This window comes from Bubalus kerabau, chromosome 10 (assembly GCF_029407905.1).
Source record: "Bubalus kerabau isolate K-KA32 ecotype Philippines breed swamp buffalo chromosome 10, PCC_UOA_SB_1v2, whole genome shotgun sequence".
Taxonomy (NCBI): domain Eukaryota; kingdom Metazoa; phylum Chordata; class Mammalia; order Artiodactyla; family Bovidae; genus Bubalus; species Bubalus kerabau.
Window position 1 is genome coordinate 80,613,650 of NC_073633.1, and position 18,945 is coordinate 80,632,594.

An 18,945-nucleotide genomic window follows, 5' to 3' on the forward strand; every position below is an offset into this window, starting at 1 on the left:
CCAACCAGTCCATTCTGAAGGAGATCAGCCCTGGGATTTCTTTGGAAGGAATGATGCTAAAGCTGAAACTCCAGTACTTTGGCCACCTCATGTGAAGAGTTGACTCATTGGAAAAGACTCTGATGCTGGGAGGGATTGAGGGCAGGAGGAGAAGGGGACGACAGAGGATGAGATGGCTGGATGGCATCACCGACTCGATGGACGTGAGTCTGAGTGAACTCCGGGAGTTGGTGATGGACAGGGAGGCCTGGCGCGCTGCGATTCATGGGGTCGCGAAGAGTCAGACACAACTGAGCGACTGAACTGAACTGAATGTGTTTTCATTAGGCCCTCAAAGAAAATGTATTACCAGGCACCTAACCTGAGCCAGTCTTAAAGGCACAAATAATATATATATACTATGTTCTTTGAGAAAGATGAACTGTAGTATACAAACGACTTTTCTGCAGCGCTACAGAACACACTCAATGATTTCATGACATATGAAGCAAAAGAAAAGGTAGAATCGTGTGTAGGCCCAAAAAGAAGGGAGTGGGATGAGTTTTAATTTCCAAAACCAAGTAATATTTGTGTGCATAGTCATATATAAAGTCCAAATACTCCCCACCAAAAAAAAAAAAAGCTATGAAAAATATAATCCAGTATCGGTAAATGCCTAGGTAGACTGTGCTCTCTACAATGTAACAGGCAACTTGTTGTCAAAGAAATGAAGCTGGAGAGTTTCCAAGGTGATTGCAGAGCAAAGACAGACCTGTCAACATGCTGTCTCCCACTTTACAAAACCAGCCATCCTGAAGTTGACAGAGACAGTGCCCAGTGACTTAGCTCAACAACCTCCTTTGAACCTCATCATAAATCTACAGTGAAATGTAAAGGACAAATTGAAAAAGGTAGTCAGGGTCTGTCAGTTAGACTAGAGGGGTTGAACCTCTCTCTTCTTAAACACTCCCTGAAATGAGAGTAAAGGAATAAAAATGCAAGAAATCCATGGGGCAGAGAGGACTGGGGAGCAGATCAGACAAATCTGCACATCTCTCAAAGATGGAAAGTGGATGGCAAGAGGTAACTATCTTAGGTTTCCTCTTTCTCCACTCTGCTAAGTGTTTTTCCATTCTGCCAGCAGGGAGGGAAGCCAACAAGAAGCAAGCCAATTCACACCAGAGAACCCTTAAAAGGCATAAGCACTGAAGGCACCAGATACATTTGATGGCAAGGCTGTGAGGAGCTAGAAACAGGAGAACTGATTGAAAGTTTGGAGGAAGAGTAACAAGATCTCCCAGATCCTCTGTCCCATGCATTTTACTGAAGATTTACACTCAAGGTCTGGAGAGAATAAATGAGCAAGTCTCTAGTCTTGAGGACATCAGATATAGGCTGAAGTAAAACACTTACTAAAAACAATGGGATTTAATAAAATTCTGCATGCTGAAGAGCATTATCTTTGCCAGGCCCTTTCCTGACTAAGCTCTCAGTTCTGACTGAGGCAGGAGGTTAGAAAGTTCCTTATGGGGGAAATGGACAGTCCCAAGAGGAAACAGCTACAGATATACTGATATCTGAAGGTTTCTTATCTGAAGGTTTCTCAATTAAATGGCAAGGCCTCTGCCCAAGTTGCCAAGTGTTTCCCACTTACGCATGTGTGTACACATGCACACACACATGCACACACACACAGATACAGATTCTAAGAGGTCTTTTTTTAAAAACTAACATGTTAACTATGAATATAGGGCTTCCCTGGTGGCTCAGTCGTAAAGAACCTGCCTGCCAACGCAGGAGACGCGGGTTTGATCTCCGGGTTGGGAAGATACCCTGCAGAAGGAAATGACAACCCAGTCCAGTATTCTTTCCTGGGAAATCCCATGGACAGAGGAGCCTGGTGGGCCACAGTCCTGCTGCTGCTAAGTCGCTTCAGCCATGTCAGACCCTGTGCGACCCCATAGACAGCAGCCCACCAGGCTCCCCCGTCCCTGGGATTCTCCAGGCAAGAGCACTGGAGTGGGTTGCCATTTCCTCTTTTAATGCATGAAAGTGAAAAGTCAAAGTGAAGTTGCTCAGTCGTGTTCGACTCTTAGCGACCCCATGGACTGCAGCCTACCAGGCTCCTCCGTCCATGGGATTTGCCAGGCAAGAGTACTAGAGTGGGGTGCCATCAAGCAACAGCATTAAGAATGCTATTTAGAAATACTGAGGTACATACCAGGAAACAGCTACTTGAATGTAGTTACTTTCAGGGAATGAGACTTTGGGTCGGGGAAGGATCAGGCAGGAGTTGCTATTTTTCTTTATAAAATGTGTGAACAAATGAAACAAAAAGCCCATTATCCTCTTCTGCAATAAAGAAGCAACTGCCCAGCTCTATTTAAGTGAAAGTGAGTCACTCAGTCGTGTCCAACTCTTTGCGACCCCATGGACTATAGCCTGCCAGGCTCCTCTGTCCATGGGATTTTCCAGGCAAGAATACTGGAGTGGGCTGCCATTTCCTTCTCCAGGGGATGGATCTTCCCAACCCAGGGATCGAACCCAGGTCTCCCGCATTGTAGGCAGACGCTTTTACCATCTGAGCCACCAGGGAACTTCATGTAAAGAAGAGTAAATAATCAATGAAATTAGTATTCTAAATGTTTCCAACCTAACTAAAATCAGATCTCTACATGTCAGGCTTTACTTAAGCTATTCTGCTACGTTGCTAGTTGGAAGAAAATCTATGATAAACCTAAACAGCATATTAAAAAGCAGAGACATTACTCTGCCAACAAATGTGTGTATAGTCAAAGCTATGGTTTTTCCAGTAGTCATGTATAGATGTGAGAGTTGGACCATAATGAAGGCTGAATGCAGAAGAACCGATGCTTTTGAGCTGTTGTGTTGGGCTACAAGGAGAGTCCTTTGAACTACAAGGAGATGGAGCCAATCAATCCTAAAGAAAATCAACCCTGAATATTCATTAGAAGGACTGATGTTGAAGCTGAAACTCTAATACTTTGGCCACCTGATGCAAAGAGCCAATTCATTAGAAAAGACCCTGATGCTGGGAAAGATTGAAGGCAGGAGGAGAAGGGGAAGACAGAGGATGAGATGGTTGGATGGCATCACTGACTCAATGGACATGAGTTTGAGCAAGCTCCGGGAGATGGTGAAGGACAGGGAAGCCTGGTGTGCTGCAGTCCATGGGGTTGCAAGGAGTCCGACATGACTGAGTGACTGAACAACAAATTCTGCTACATGAAAAAATACTATCTTCCTAATACCTTCACCTTGATCAAGTAAAAATGCACCTGGAGAAGAGCCAAGAACCAAGAAACAAGAGCCAGCGGCAGCCTGACTCCCATGTATCACAACTCAAGAGGACCAACATATGAAATGAACTGACTATGGGGCAGTCAATGTCTAAGTACAGTGTGCACAAGCTTACATTATAAGCTTATAGCAATTCTGACTTCAGGAACTTTGTAACTCAGTATAAAAATTTCAAAGGTATAAGTCATACAAACATGAACAATTCCACCAAGTCACATGCTTTTGTTTTCCTCCTAATTTCAGCATTCTTCCTACAAAGTAGAGAAGTCCATTCTTTGTCCCTTAAGCATTTATCCTGACTCAAGAAAACCCTGCGATTTAAAATTTTAAGACAATCAATCTGGTGGGCATCTCAAGAAAGACTGGTTATGCTACATAATGATGTACTTAGAGGGACACAGGCAGGGACTAGCTACATAATTTGTGGGCCCAGTGCAAAATGAAAATGCCATGCCTTACTCCTTGTTCAAAGAGTGTTAAGAATTTCAAGACAAGAACAGCAAAGCATTAAACCATGAACAAGTGCCTTCTAAGCACAGGGCCCTCTGCCCCAGCATGAGCTGCATCCCCACCAAGCTGGCTTTGGATGCAGGAGTCAGAACAGTAAGGCCCTTTTTTAAGGTTTCTGAGTTACAGGTTGAACAGATGAGACATGGTAATTTACTGTTCATTGGTAATGGCTATCTGATAAAATTCCTGGTAGAAATAAACTCTCAAGTTTTATTTGCTAAAGACTCTGAGAGAGAACGGAGAAGGCGATGGTACCCCACTCCAATACTCTTGCCTGGAGAATCCCATGGACGGAGGAGCCTGGTAGGCTACAGTCCATGGGGTCGCTAAAAGTCCGACGACTGAGCGATTTCACTTTCACTTTTCACTTTCATGCACTTGAGAAGGAAATGGCAACCCACTCCAGTGTTCTTGCCTGGAGAATCCCAGGGACGGGGGAGCCTGATGGGCTGCCGTCTATGGGGTCACACAGAGTCGGACACGACTGAAGCGACTTAGCAGCAGCAGCAGCTGAGAGAGAAATGTAAACATTTTGACACACTCAAGGAACTTGTTTGGAAAATAGTTCTTTGTATTAGGGCTGAGATTCAAGGTTTGTGAATTTTATTTCATGTTAGAATCTAAAATTTTTTCACAAGTTGGTTTTATATTGTGTCCAATGTGTCTTCAGTTTTTAAAACACAATAACAAAAGGTCATTATCAAGGACAGGCTGGAAGATTTGCATAATTTGCATGAAAATTACAGCACCTTTCAGCTAAATATAACCGCACATGTGAGGAACAAGTTATTAGCCAGCCATCTCCAAAAGTACATATGTTTATGGAGATACTTGAATAGTATGTCTCTTAGCAACCAATGACTACTTTTCAGACTTGGAGAGTGGTTGAAAGCAGTCTTTAGAAATTCACTACTCAATTCCTGCCACAATAATCCACCCAGTGAAATAATTCAAGGTCTGGTGATTCATTTTTGGTCTTGGGGGTGCGAAGTGTCATAAACGAACCATTTGCCCAGCTAACGCAGATGAAATTTATCTTTATTGGGAACAGACAAGGTTGTTTCATAAGTCTAGGCAAGCCTACACACTTATAGCTTAAGTTACCTAAGTCTAAAATCAACATTACCCTGGAAACAAGTGCACTAGGTAATCAATCGACTATCTTTGAAGTCTCTGACAGATTCCTTATGCAAGGATTTAGATTAAGTACATAACAAATGCTAAAGGTTATGTAAACCTAGATTTAACAAAAATTAGTATGAAATTTAAGCTAGTTAATATGTCATTCTGAGTACATCAAGGCTATATATTGTCACTGTTTATTTAACCTCTATACAGAGTACATCATGCAAAATGTAAGGCTGGATGAATCACAAGCTGGACTCAAGACTGCCAGGAGAGATATCAACAACCTCAGATATGCAAATGATACCATTCTAATGGCAGAAAGCAAAGAGGAACTAAGAGCCTCTGAAGGAAGGTGAAAGAGGAGAGTGAAAAAGCTGGTTTAAAACAACATAAAAAAAACTAAGATGATGGCATATTGTCCTATCACTTTATGGCAAATAGATGAGGAAAAAATGGAAATAGTAGCAGATTTTATGTTCTTGGACTGCAAAATCACTGTGGACAGTCATTGCAGTCATGAAATTAAGATACTTGCTCCTTGGAAGAAAACCTGTGACAAGCCTCAACAGCGTATTTAAAAACAGAAACATCACTTTGGCGACAAAGATGTGCAGAGTCAAAGCTGTGGTTTTTCTAGTAGTCATTTACAAATGTGACAGTTGAACCACAAAGCAGACTGAGGGCCAAAGAATGGATGCTTTCGAACTGTGGTACTGGAGAAGACTCTTGAGAGTCCCTTGAACAGCAAGAAGATCAAACCAGTCAATCCTAAAGGAAAGCAACCCTGAATATTCATTGGAAGGAGTAGTGCTGAAGCTGAAGCTCCAACACTTTGGCTACCAGATTTGAAGAGCCGACTCATTAGAAAAGACCCTGATGCTGGGAAAGATTGAGGGTATGAGGAGAAAGGGGCAACAGAGGATGAGGCGGTTGGATGGCATCACTGATGCCATGGACATCAGTCTAAGCAAACTCCGGGAAATAGTGAAAGGGAAGCCTGGCGTGCAGCAATCCACAGGGTCACAAAGAGTTGGACACAACTTAGCAACTGAACAATGTAAGTCCATTCTGAAATAAAAACCAGCAAACCCTTCAAAGGTACAAGTCACAGATAGTTCTGACTAGCCCATAAAGAAATCCAGACTTCCAGGTTTTCCTAAAAAAAAAAAAAAATCAAAAGAATCTAGCAACACTTGGCCCACTTAGCAATTAGCCAACAGTTGACCAGAGTGGACTGGCAGCAGGGTCCAAGCTCTCTGGGTCACCACTGTTTCCATCAACTCCTCTCTGTCAAACCCAGACTACTACATTCTATATCACTTGTCTGGCCTCTATGAAGATTTGAATGTGCTTTCCCTGGTTCTCACATACTAAAAAGTACACGTTCCTGGCACTAAACAGTTACTTCTAACACTGACTGGAAGAAATCTGCTGGTGAAGTGGAAATGCTAAGAATTCAAGGACAAGAGACCATATTAAACATCTTAAAAAAAAAAAAACAAACAAACCAACAGCCAGAGAAGAACCATACAAGTAGAGTCCAAAGGGCTTTTTGATTTTTTAGATTGGTAAAAGTTAAATCTCAAAAAATTGGTAACATGCTAGGTAAGACATGACAGACTAATATATAACTCTGGGGACTGAGGCTGTTCTAGAAAATAATGACAAAGAAACTCCTCAAAACAAGAGGTGATCCTAACAAAAACAAAAACACATCCTAGTGAAAGCAGCACTGTAACATTTACTGTATAGTTAGTGATGGGAGACTGCTCTCCACACTTGCACAGGAATATACTTTTTAAATCGACACAACAACCTTGTAATTACTATCATATTATGGATATTTTGGATCTACTTTCCAGGGGAGGAAACTGAGACACAGAGCGGTTATACAATTTGCCCAAGGTCGGACACTAAAAAATGGCAGAGTCTGCATCCAAACCTCTCTATACAGTTATCCACTCATCTATTTTGCTTCCTGCTGAGGAATTATCAATTAAAAAAGTTATTGAAAGAGGCTTTTGAGGAAACACAGGAAGCTTTCCTCTGAGATTCAGACTTTAAAAGGACATACACAAAAGATAAAAGGATGGACACATAAAAAATGTTAAGTGTAAAGGAATGGCCCAGCCTTCTAAAAGTAGTCTTAGGAAAGTTAATGCACAGAATCAGCTGACATTTATGAAAAATGCAAGGCAACAGAATGAGAATGTAGTTGCAATGGAAATATTTTGACTATTCTTATTAATCACAACATACATGTTCATACTTTAAAATGAAAAAATAGAGAAATGCCAAAATTAAAAAGTAAAGATCATCATACATAATCTGACACCCTAAGAGATAATTAACAAAAATGCACTGTATCTCCTTTCACACTTTTTATTGCATAGACAAATAATCTTTTTCTCTAAAATAACAGACGCAGGTTCAGAATATTTTACTGTTCCACAATGTGCATGTTCCACTAAAAAACAGATCCTGTGTAACTCTATCTCATGCTTTTTACTCAGTGATCTATATTTTGTTAAATGAATGTCCACAGTTTATTCAACTAACCCTCTACTGAGGAACTTTCTAATTGTTTCCAATTTCCTAATAATCATTAAAATGATGCATTCACTATCCCTGTATATTTTGCTTTGTGTACATATCTATTTCTCATAGAACTGCTCAGTCCCAATCTGCATCAACAGAATACCATCAGATCTCCTCTTCAGAGCATTATACCAATTTAATATATAGGTATGTAGGTACCTATCTATTCATTTGTGCATTTCTATGAGTTTTATGGCATACAGGGGATCTTCCCAACTCAGGGATCGAACCCAAGTCTCCCACATTGCAGGTGGATTCTTTACCATCTGAGCCACCAGGGAAGCCCTAACAAGAAAAAGTCTTTTCTACCCAAATCTCTATTATATTCTAGTCTCCTGTACCCATACCATACTTTTATAATTAATATACCTTTATAGTATGTTTTAATGTCTAATAAAGTATCATTAATTTCCTTTTTCAAAAATGTTTTATTTCATGAACTCTGAAATTTTCAAGTACAGAAACTACTGAAATTTTGGGCTTCCCAGGTGTTGCTAGTGGTAAAGAACCCACCTGCCAATGCAGAATACTTAAGAGATGTGGATTTGAACTCTGGGTTGGGAAGATCCCTTGGAGGAGGGCATGGCAACCCACTGCAGTATTCTTGCCTGGAGAATCCCATGGACAGACAAGCCTGGTAGGCTACAGTCCAAAGGGTCGCACAGAGTCAGACACTACTAAAGTGTGTGTGTACACACACACATACAAACACACACACACACACACTGAAATTTTACTTAGAAGTGCACTAAATGTGCAGATTAATCTGGAGATTCTATGGACATTTTTTTGATGGCAAGTCTTCCCGCCTTGGAATGTTACATTTCTGCATTTATACAAGGCTTCTTTGCAAATTTTTATTATGTTTCTCATAAATTTTAAAATTATTTCAAAAGGTGGAAATTATAAAACTAATATTGGAATCAAGAAAAATAAGATATTCTGCCAATGTGGACAGGTAATATAATGAGGATGTGAAAAGAGGAATTCATATTTAATGAACAAGTATTAGGCCTCATATATGATACTAGCAGACATTTATGTAAGTCATATTATTTTATCATCATAACAGCCTACTACTTTGTTTTAACTTGCTATAAGAGAGATGACTGTTATTGTCACTTTACTGAAGAAAACACAAGCTCAGAATAGTCAATAATCTGCCCAAGTTTTCAGTACCTAATTAAGATTGAAGGTAGGGAGCCTGTGTTCTTATCTGTAGTGCCAATTCAATTAAGAAAATCTAACAGCTGTCAATTTGGGGTATTTTCTATTTTACTGAACAGTATCTCACTTATTCCATTATCCCTATGTCATGAATGAGGAAATCCATGCTTGGTAGCAAGTATATTAACTTGCTGAAAGTTACACTGCAAGTAGGCAGAAAAGCCAGGGTTTGAAAACAGTTTCTTCTTATGCCACAGTCATATTCTCAGCTCCTAAAATATAAGTAGATACACAGGAGAGTCAGGGTTCAAATCCAGAATTTTCTAGCTTTCTTTCCATTACGTCATGCTAAAATAGCCCAATTCTTATTTTGCTTTAGGGGATGGAGGAATCAAACTATAAAGAATCTAGCTAGCTGCTACCAATAGTGTAAATCTTGTAACTAGAATAAATTATGTCTAACTGAATAAATACAGTTCTGCATTAAGATCACCAAAACTCTCTGGAATCTATGAGAATTCACAGAGAATAAGATATCTGCTCAAAGAAAAGGAATAAGGTAAGTGTCATTCTGATTTGCAAAAGGGAAAAATCTGAGGGTTCCCATGTCACAAGAGAAACAGACTAGAACCAGGCTGCACCATGCGAGTCCGTGGGGCAGAGAAAAGTCAGGGTGTGCAAAATGAATGCGCTGACGATAGAGCACAGACGCACAAAGGCCCTGCCAGTTCAAGAACAGTTAAGGCATGGTGCTCAGAGGAAGAGGGAGGGAGGGTGGGACAGGGGATAACAGGACAGAATCTCAGTGCTAATGTCTCAAGCTCCAAAAGGCTCACCATTGCCAGAAGGTCCCAGGTTGGGGCCAAAGGTCCAAGGAAGGAATCTCAGGAGAAGCAGGTAGATGGTTGAGTCCCTTCTCCAAGAAGGTGCTGGGCAAACTTAGGAAAGGAAAAGGAACGGGAGGCCAATTGTACAGGTCACCAACATGAATGAACAGTGTGATATGGAAGATGGAAGCTGACAGAACGACAGCTCATCTCGAACATGATGCAATGGTTTGAGTCACATGACTACATTCAAGTGCCACTCAGTGGTGACGTTTGATCAAGGATCGAATCCGGGCCCTCAGCAATGAGAGCTCAGGAGTCCTAACCACTGGACCACTGGATTTCGGCTTTCCTTTTTATGATAAAGTTCCAAGGTCCATAGAGGAGGGGAATCCTGTAAACATGAAGTCCTGGCTTTTACCATTGCATTGGACAAAATCTCTCTCTGACTCTCTTTATAAACAAAAATTTGGAATCAGAGGAGGATGAAATTCTACAGTCGATTTCTAACTGGCTCAAGGATGGAATTCAAAGACTGCTGATTAATGAATCTGTGCTAAAATAAAGGGAAGTTGCTAAAGGCATGCCACAGGCTTCTATCCTCCATCCTGGCTAGTTTAACAATTTTAATCAGTGGCTTTAATGAAGCCAATAGCTAGCATATTTAGAAAGTCACAAATGTGATACAGATGGAAGGCAGAGTGAACAAGGTTGATGACAGAATCAAGACCCAGAAAGACTTCAGAAGGCTGGGGAGATAAGATATTCCATAAGAATATATGTCAGATCCTATGTCAAGATAAAAAAGCTAACTGCAAAATGAACAAAAACAAGGGAAAATGAAAATGGGTTTATGACAAAATGCATGAAACTAAATTGGAAGTCAGTCCAATGCTGGTGGGGGTGGTGGGGGGAATGATAGGGAAAAGGGATAGTTCGGGAGTTTGGGATGGACATCTGCACACTGCTATATTTAAAATGGATAACCAACAAGGACCTACTGTATAACACATGGAACTCTCTACTCAATGCTAAGTGGCTGCCTGGATGGGAGGGGAGTTTGGGGAGAATGAATACATGTATATGTATGACTGAGTCCCTTCACTGTCTACCTGAACTACCACAACATTGTTAATTGGCTATATCCCAATATATATTAAAAAAAAAAGTCAGTTAAGACCATAAGCTTATTAACCTAAATTAACAGTGTCATAGAACAGCAAGAAGAGCTAATGAGATGACTCCTTTAAGAACCCTAGCATCCAGACAAGGAATGCAGACCCCAACTCTAAGTTCCATTGGACTGACCGAGCTCAGAGCTCTGTGTTCAGATATAGATGTCACCCTTAAAGACAAACGGACACATGTCAAAGACTTCAAAAACTAACAAATGAGACAGCTACTAAGGACTCAGTCTAGAGCAGAGAATGCACACTGATAGCTGGAAGGCTAGATCCATGAGGCAGATGGCTTTAATTCACTCTGAATAGGATTTTAAAACTATCAGAAAATTTCACCAAAAAAACAAATTCGGCAGAAAAAAAACTTTCTCTTGGAAAAAAACATTATTTAGCAAGAACTGATGAAAGAGGTACAGTCAAAGCTCCCTTCAGGAGCAGCTGGTCTGCCTCCTATTGTCTGAATCTAGCCCCCAGACTATTTTAAATGAGCCTACAAGCATCTGAGTTGTAACTGCTGCTTTAGAGAAACTGCATAGAGGTAAATACAAAAGCTGTGTTCTAGGACCTGAAAGGTTATGCCTGGGCTAATGATACACTAAGGGACTCTACTGAAGAAATAAGGCCAAAGGCATATGAGGTACAGAGAGATTCAACATAAAAAACAACTCTCCAACAAAAAGGGAAGAACCTGCCTAAGTATGTGGCCATTCCTCACTGAAAAAGAGCAAGCAGGTTACCCCTCATCAGGGTCTCAAAGGAAACTGATTCAATGGGTAAAGAACTAGAAGAGACAAACCAAAATGTCCCTTTCAAGTCTGGGTGTCTCTGATGTTTTAATTTTAGGAGCTTTATTATCATCAGTATTATCGGCCACGGAGAGCACACGGACTGGGCCCTGCATGTTTTTCATGTAAGAAAAGCACCGACTTTCATAGTAAGACTGCAGGATTTACTGTTTCCATGTCAACAGCGTCTACTGCTGAATAATTATCGGATCCTCTTGGGCACTTTAATTTACCATAAATGTAAGAGAATCTTATCATTTCGTCCGTGTTGAGAGATGGGCGCTACTCCTGCCTTGAAGTCATTCCAAGTTATAGTGAAGGGAATCACACGGAGGCATCATGGTATAAGAGACAGAAGCCTGAACAGGACATGTGTGTGGGAAATCTGGTTAACTTTTTTAGACCTCAAATTTATTCATCTACAAAATGGGCATAAAACTTAGTCATATCTGCTTTAGATTATTGTATATATCAAATTAAATAATGCATATAAACGTGCTCTGACAACTATACAGTGCTGTAGAAATGCAAGGACTTTCCAATACAAACACCGATCTGTTGTGTTTTGTTTTTTGTTCTGTCTGAAATGCATTTTACCTCTTTGGGATAAGGATCTGGACCAATCTACCTATTGCCCAGTGAACCATCAATCTACTTAGTTATCTACCTCTTTAAATATCAAACACTGAGAAAGACTGAAGGCAGGAGGAGAAGGGGGCAAGAAAGGACAAAATGGTTGGATGGCATCACCAACTTAATGGACATGAGTTTGAGCGGTCTGGGAGATGGTGAAGGACAGGGAAGCCTAGTGTGCTACAGTCCATGGGGTGACAGAGTCAGACACAACTGAGCGACTGAGCAACAACAAATATCAAATCTCACTTTTCCAAAACTTCTCAGCCTCATATGTCCAGAATTCTAAAGGTATTAATTTAAGAAAGGGGAATGAGGTCATCACTTAAGTCATCAACCTTTATCCAGTAAGAAACAGAAGATCAATTTCCTGCCAAAGCAATGTTTTAAATTTGAAGTTCTGCATATTGACTCACTGCTGCTGCTGCTGCTGCTATGTCACTTCAGTTGTGTCCGACTCGGTGCGACCCCATAGACGGCAGCCCACCAGGCTCCCCCATCCCTGGGATTCTCCAGGCAAGAACACTGGAGTGGGTTGCCATTTCCTTCTCCAATGCATGAAAGTGAAAAGTGAAAGTGAAGTCGCTCAGTCGTGTCCGACTCTTCATGAGCCCATGGACTGCAGCCTACCAGGCTCCTTCGCCCATGGGATTTTCCAGGCAAGAGTACTGGAGCGGGTTGCCATTGGTTTCTCCAATATTGACTCACTAGGAGCTAAGAGTCAGACACGACTGAGTAACTTCGCTTTCACTTTTCACTTTCATGCATTGGAGAAGGAAATGGCAACCCACTCCAGTGTTCTTGCCTGGAGAATCCCAGGGACGGGGGAGCCTGGTGGCTGCCGTCTATGGGGTCGCACAGAGTTGGACACGACTGAAGTAACTTAGCATAGCATAGCACAGGAGATACTTATTTTTTTCTACATAAGGCATCTCATTAATCACTTAGAAAGAAGCTACAACAATCCATACACCAGTTGGCTCAAGTATCCATTTTTACAGATGACTGTCAACAAGAGCACCATGAACATACTTCACGTCTGGAGTAAACAGATATGATCCGTAATTATAAAATGTAAAATGACATTCAAGAAAAATATGTAGGAAGTTCCAAACAGATAGGTGAGAGTTAATCTCTTCAAGGGAATCTTAAGTGTTAACCTGTGCTACTTCCTAGCTATGAAAGCTTACTAGTACCCTGACTTTGATTACTTATTAAAGCTTACTTATGCTCTAGACCATGCCTACTCAGTTTTAACAGATGTATGAAATAGTTTAAAATCCTTATGCAAATAGAAGTTTTCGAATTATATAAAGAGTCATAAACTAGAGTTATATAAGTGAAATTCCTTTATAATTACATTTTAAGAAAGAAAATTGCAGGGATTTAGGCATTAGCATTCCTTGTTGTTTAAAATGTAATTTCCAGTACAATAAATTTTTTTTTTCAGTACAATAAATTAAAGAGGTACCTATTACTTTTAATGGGCAATAAGAAATTTATGTATATATATTTGTTTACGGGGTCATATAACTGTCACTGTGTAAGATTTTCTAACAAACATCCACAGCAAATGAGATAAAGTCTTATCAACTGAAAAACAAATACATACAATGACAAGAATATACTTACCTGTAATACAAATTTCTGATCTATGTATTTTTTGGCAATGCTGGGTTGGAATTCTTGGCTTTCCAAAAACCGTATGAAAAACTCATATACAAGCTGCAAGAAATGGATTATTGTTAATTTCAAACTATAATTCACTGAGAACAGTATTAAAAACCATAAAAAGCTCTAATACTAAAACTGACGAGGGGTTTAGTGTGTTTTAATATCAATCAACTAGCAGTGCTAGCCTTTCTTGCAGCTCACAGTTGCTGTTATGATTTTTAGTTTTTTAAATTTATAATCTGAAACACAGCCTAAGAAAGCAAATAAAAACCTCCCCAAATCTCATCATTCAGAATGAACCACTATTAACATTTTAATGTATAAAACTATCGATTTTTTCTATACCTCTACAACATATCAATGTACTATAAATATATGTATGTATGTATGTATGTATGTATGTATACACACACACACACACATATATAAAACATAGTTTTCAAACTACTTTTACCATCTAAACAATATACTGTGGTCAATTCGTGCCAACAATATCTACGCCACCATTCTTAGTAGCCAGAAGCATAGTCCACTATAGATAATTTATAATAAGTAATTCCATTATTCATAATTACTTTAACCAATACCCTCTGCTGAGACATGTAAATAGTTCCTAAATTACTACTCTATTAAATTACATCACAATGTACCTTATATAACACACATTAGTGTGCACTTGTTCAAGTATTTCATGAGAAAATATTTCTAAAGGGGAATTGTTAGATCAAAAGATATCCAAACATGTCAGGATTATCAACAGTCATTACCAATTTCCTTTCAGAAAGTTTATGGAAATTTTTGCTCCTCTAGCAACAACAACAACAACAATATATAAGAGCGTGTCAGGATGTTCTGATCTGCAAAGAGTTAAGAATATCTCATCCACAGAGTCAACCTCAAATAACTTCTGATAAACAGTGGGGAAATCACTGTTTACATGCTTTGCAAAATAAACCTATGTTAAAGTATACATTAAATCCTGGTGTAGCACATATACCACAGTATATTAAAACCAGAACTTTCAAGAGACAGATACTGGGTTGAAAACCTAGCTCTACTCCTTACTGTGTAACCCTAGTCTGTTGTTTCAACTGTACAATGCGAATGATAATCCCGAAGATTAACTGTGATAATATATACATAAAGCCCCTGCACAGCAGCTAACACATACCTCTACTGTCATTACTGCTTAAAACAGGATTCTCAAACTTTTTAGTCTCACCGCTTTATAATGAAAAATTACTGAAGACTCACTTTTTAGTCTCACCGCTTTATAATGAAAAATTACTGAAGACTCTAAAACGCTTTTGTTTACATGAGATATAGAAGTACAAATAAATACAAAAATTTTAATCTTTTTTATAAATATAATTATAAAATTATATTTATTTTAATATATTTATTATTCAGAACAATAAAACACATCACATGTTAACATAACTAAATATTTTTGTGAAAAACTTTATTTTTCAAAAAAGCTACTTTGAAAAGGAATATTGTTTTTTGTTTTTATAAATCTCTTTAATGGCATGTTAGAAGACCGATTCTTATCTGCCTCTGTCTTCAAGCTGTTAGAATATGTTGCTTTGGTTAAAGTATATCAAGAAAATCGAGCTATACACAAACCTGCTGCTGCTGCTGCTAAGTCGCTTCAGTCGTGCCCGACTCTGTACGACACCATAGACGGAAGCCCACCAGGCTCCCCCGCCCCGGGGATTCTCCAGACAAGAACACTGGAGTGGGTTGCCATTTCCTTCTCCAATGCATGAAAGTGAAAAGTGAAAAGGAAGTCGCTCAGTCGTGTCCGACTCCTAGCGACTCCATGGCCTACAGCCTACGAGGCTCCTCCATCCATGGGATTTTCCAGGCAAGAGTAGTGCCATTGCCTTCTCCTATACACAAACCTACTGTTGTGAAAAAGAAAGAGTACTTCCACAGTTTTTTTTTTTTACATAATTATGGATACTCTTTGATACTACACCAGAATAACAGTCATTTCTTAAAGCTGCAGTTAAGAATCTGAAAGCATATCAACGAATTTTTCACACTGTTACACTAAATTCCAATCATCTATCTTGTACTTTGGATGATATCTACCCATGCATGGTCACTTAACATCATTCATTGGTCAACTGGAAAACATTGGTTCACTGAGTTACTGCAAATGTTGATATATTTTATTACACAGTATCAATAAAAGTCCTTAATATATCCATTAATATCTCCAAGGAATTAACATTCCTTAATATCTCCAATTTTTGTTTAAGTCTCTAAGCTTTGGGGAGCTATAAAGCTCATGGTGACAAACAAAGGACAGACACAAGTTTTCCAAAATTCTAATTCTAAATTTTGCTTGAATGCTCTAATTTTATCAGTGGGAAAACAACTGTTTTCTTTGTTTGTTTCACAGAAAACATTTACTAAATACCCAAGTGAGAACAACCACAGTTTGTCAGGTATTCTTCCAGGTAAAAATGATACTTTATGAATAGTTACTTTAACTTGCAGCTCAGACAATCACACAAATGCTTTATTTAGCACAAGACAAAGATTCAGAGGCTTTATGCATACTTTCCATTTCACCATGAAGAATGTTATTTTTAATGAGTACTCAAAGGTTCAGATTTAATAAAATTAATAATTTTTGCTGCTCTTCAAGGACATTTTTAATTGAAATTGGATTTTTTTAAATTGTAGGTGCATGGCAGTAGAGAAGGCAACTACTGAGTCAGTTTGACATTTGATTTGTGCTAATAAGGAAATCACCATCGCTTTTACAAGTATTAGGGCAAATGCCAACACAGTAAAGAGAGAATAAAGCAGTATTGTTATAAAACTAATTTTGACTTTGCAGGCCACTAAAAATCTGATCTCAGGATCCCCCAATGGTCTGCAGATACCACTAAACTAAATGTGTCACATAGGGATCTTGTGACTTTAGACTCTAACGTAACACTTAAATCAAGTGTTCACGTTAGCATTTTAATTTTCTATAAAATTCTGTTTTGCTCTCTGAAACTCTAGATTCAGAACAACTTCTTCCCTGTGATCTGAACACTGCCAAGTTGTACTTCTAGTCATACCAATGCCCGAGTTCAAACATGCCCTAGAAGAATTGTTCTTTTCTTCAATATACTAATCTTTCAACTTATAGTTTTACCAATAGTTTTACATCAGCATTATTCAAATAACTCATGAAAGAGGATTTCATCTCTCTTTTGACTCCCACAAAATGGAGAGATTTCCATCTTCCAGGCCCGACTTGTGGGCTGGCAGGGCTTTCTGGTGGGATTGGCAAAGTGTCCTCTCCCTTCCTGAAAGCGGCTATGGTTTAAAAAAGTTTGGTGGAAATACTTCAGACACATTTATTAATAACCGTAAATGCTCTCTTTTTTACCAATTTTACCTCAGAATCAAAAATCCTCCTTGAGTTTCTAAAGGAAAAGACTAGGGACTGGGGAGAATAAATTACTTTTCAAGGTCACACAAGTGAATTCTCCAAGGAACTTAAGAAGACTTAAGCATTCCAGATTTTCAGCCTCAAGTGTAAAACATTACAAATAACCCCTTAATTGTAAATGGAAGTCCTACAAAATCATTTTCTACTAGAAATATAGACCAAATTTCAAAAAAATGCAAAGAATAACCATGGTAACCATGGGATGCCAGTTTTAAAGATACCAATAACAGAAAACATCAAACAAAACACATAGGGTAGGTTTAACATTTTTTCTTATTTTTCAATAAATCCTCAAAGATTCATAATTTGTTATGAGTAATACTGTATGAGCCAAAATTAAAATCCAAGTGTGCTGCAGCAGACAATTAGTGAAAGCAATGAACACAGCCAGCCACCCAACAACCACAGTGTGATTTTATTGTTCTCTACTATTGTCAGAGATGTGGTAATAAACACTCTTTCCTGTGTTTTGCTTCCCTGGTGGCTTAGATGGTAAAGCATTTGCCTGCAATGTGTGATACCTGGGTTCGATCCCTGGGTCGGGAAGATCATCTGGAGAAGGAAATGGCAACCCACTCCAATACTCTTGCCTGGAAAATTCCATGGACGGAGGAGCCTGGTAGGCTACAGTCCATGGGATTGCAAAGAGTTGGACACAACTGAGCAACTTCACTGTGTTTTCTTGTAAAATGTGGTCCAGAAGCAGCAGCACACTACAAATGCTGGAGTTACAGAAAAGTGAAAAGGTTGAAGAACATGCAGTTTGGGTTAGGAAAAATCAATTGTCTGATCAATCATAAAGTAAGATGTTGAATAGTAGTGATGGATCACTGCAACAAGAGAGACCCATCATGGACAGAAAGGGAGATTTCTGAAACATCCATCTAGGGTCTTTCAGTGTGACTGATTCGTGGAGTCAGAATGCACAAAGAAGACAGAATTCATGAGACAAGTCAGGAACAAGTACAGAGGCATCCAGAAAGCCAAAGAGAGTAAAGGCAAGAGTGCCTACTAATTTGACCTTTGCTATGAATGAAGGATTGCTTTGTGAATTTTAAGAGGTTTCCTTTTTTTTTTTAATTGGGGTATAATTTATTTACCATGTTGTGTTAGTATGAGATGTATAGCAAGATGATACAGATATACATATATTCACTCTTTTTTAGAATCTTTTCTCATGGAGGTTTCTTTTGTGTGTTTGTATGTGCTCAGTTGTATCTAACTCTCTGCGGTCCTTTGGATTATAGCCCATCAGGCTCCTCTGTCCCTGGGATTTCCCAGGCAAGAATACTGGAGTGGGCTGCCATTTCCTTCTCCAGGGGATCTTCCTAATCCAGGGATTGAACCCAAGTCTCCAGCATTAAAGCAGGCAGATTCTTTACAACTGAGCCTTTGGGGAACCTGATCCAGTCTAAGTCATGTTTTCCCCTGAGCTAAAGAAGGGCTGAGAGGACTACAGGCTGAAATACGTGTCAACAGAGATGAAACCAGACTGTTCTGGAACACAGTTTGTTACTTTAGCTCTCCAAGGACACAGATCTCAGCATCAGTCTTCACTGTTGCTTTGTTTTTAAGAGTTTCAGATGAACTAATGGTTAATGTTTCTGTACTAATGACATGGTGTAAGCTTGACATTTGTGGTGGTGGAATTCAGCTTAATAGCTTTAGAAATTAATTTAGTC

At 39.2% G+C, this 18,945-nt stretch overlaps 1 protein-coding gene across 3 annotated transcripts in view; it reads right to left on the reverse strand.

Annotated features, from left to right (window-relative positions):
- PPP2R5E (protein phosphatase 2 regulatory subunit B'epsilon) overlaps positions 1 to 18,945 on the reverse strand; it is a 160,275-nt gene that overhangs the window by 24,064 nt on the left and 117,266 nt on the right. For all 3 annotated transcript variants that reach the window (XM_055538291.1, XM_055538290.1, XM_055538289.1), the window contains exon 5: positions 13,762 to 13,854. In XM_055538291.1, the coding sequence (XP_055394266.1) occupies positions 13,762 to 13,854 (93 nt within the window). The remainder of the gene's footprint in view (positions 1 to 13,761; positions 13,855 to 18,945) is intronic.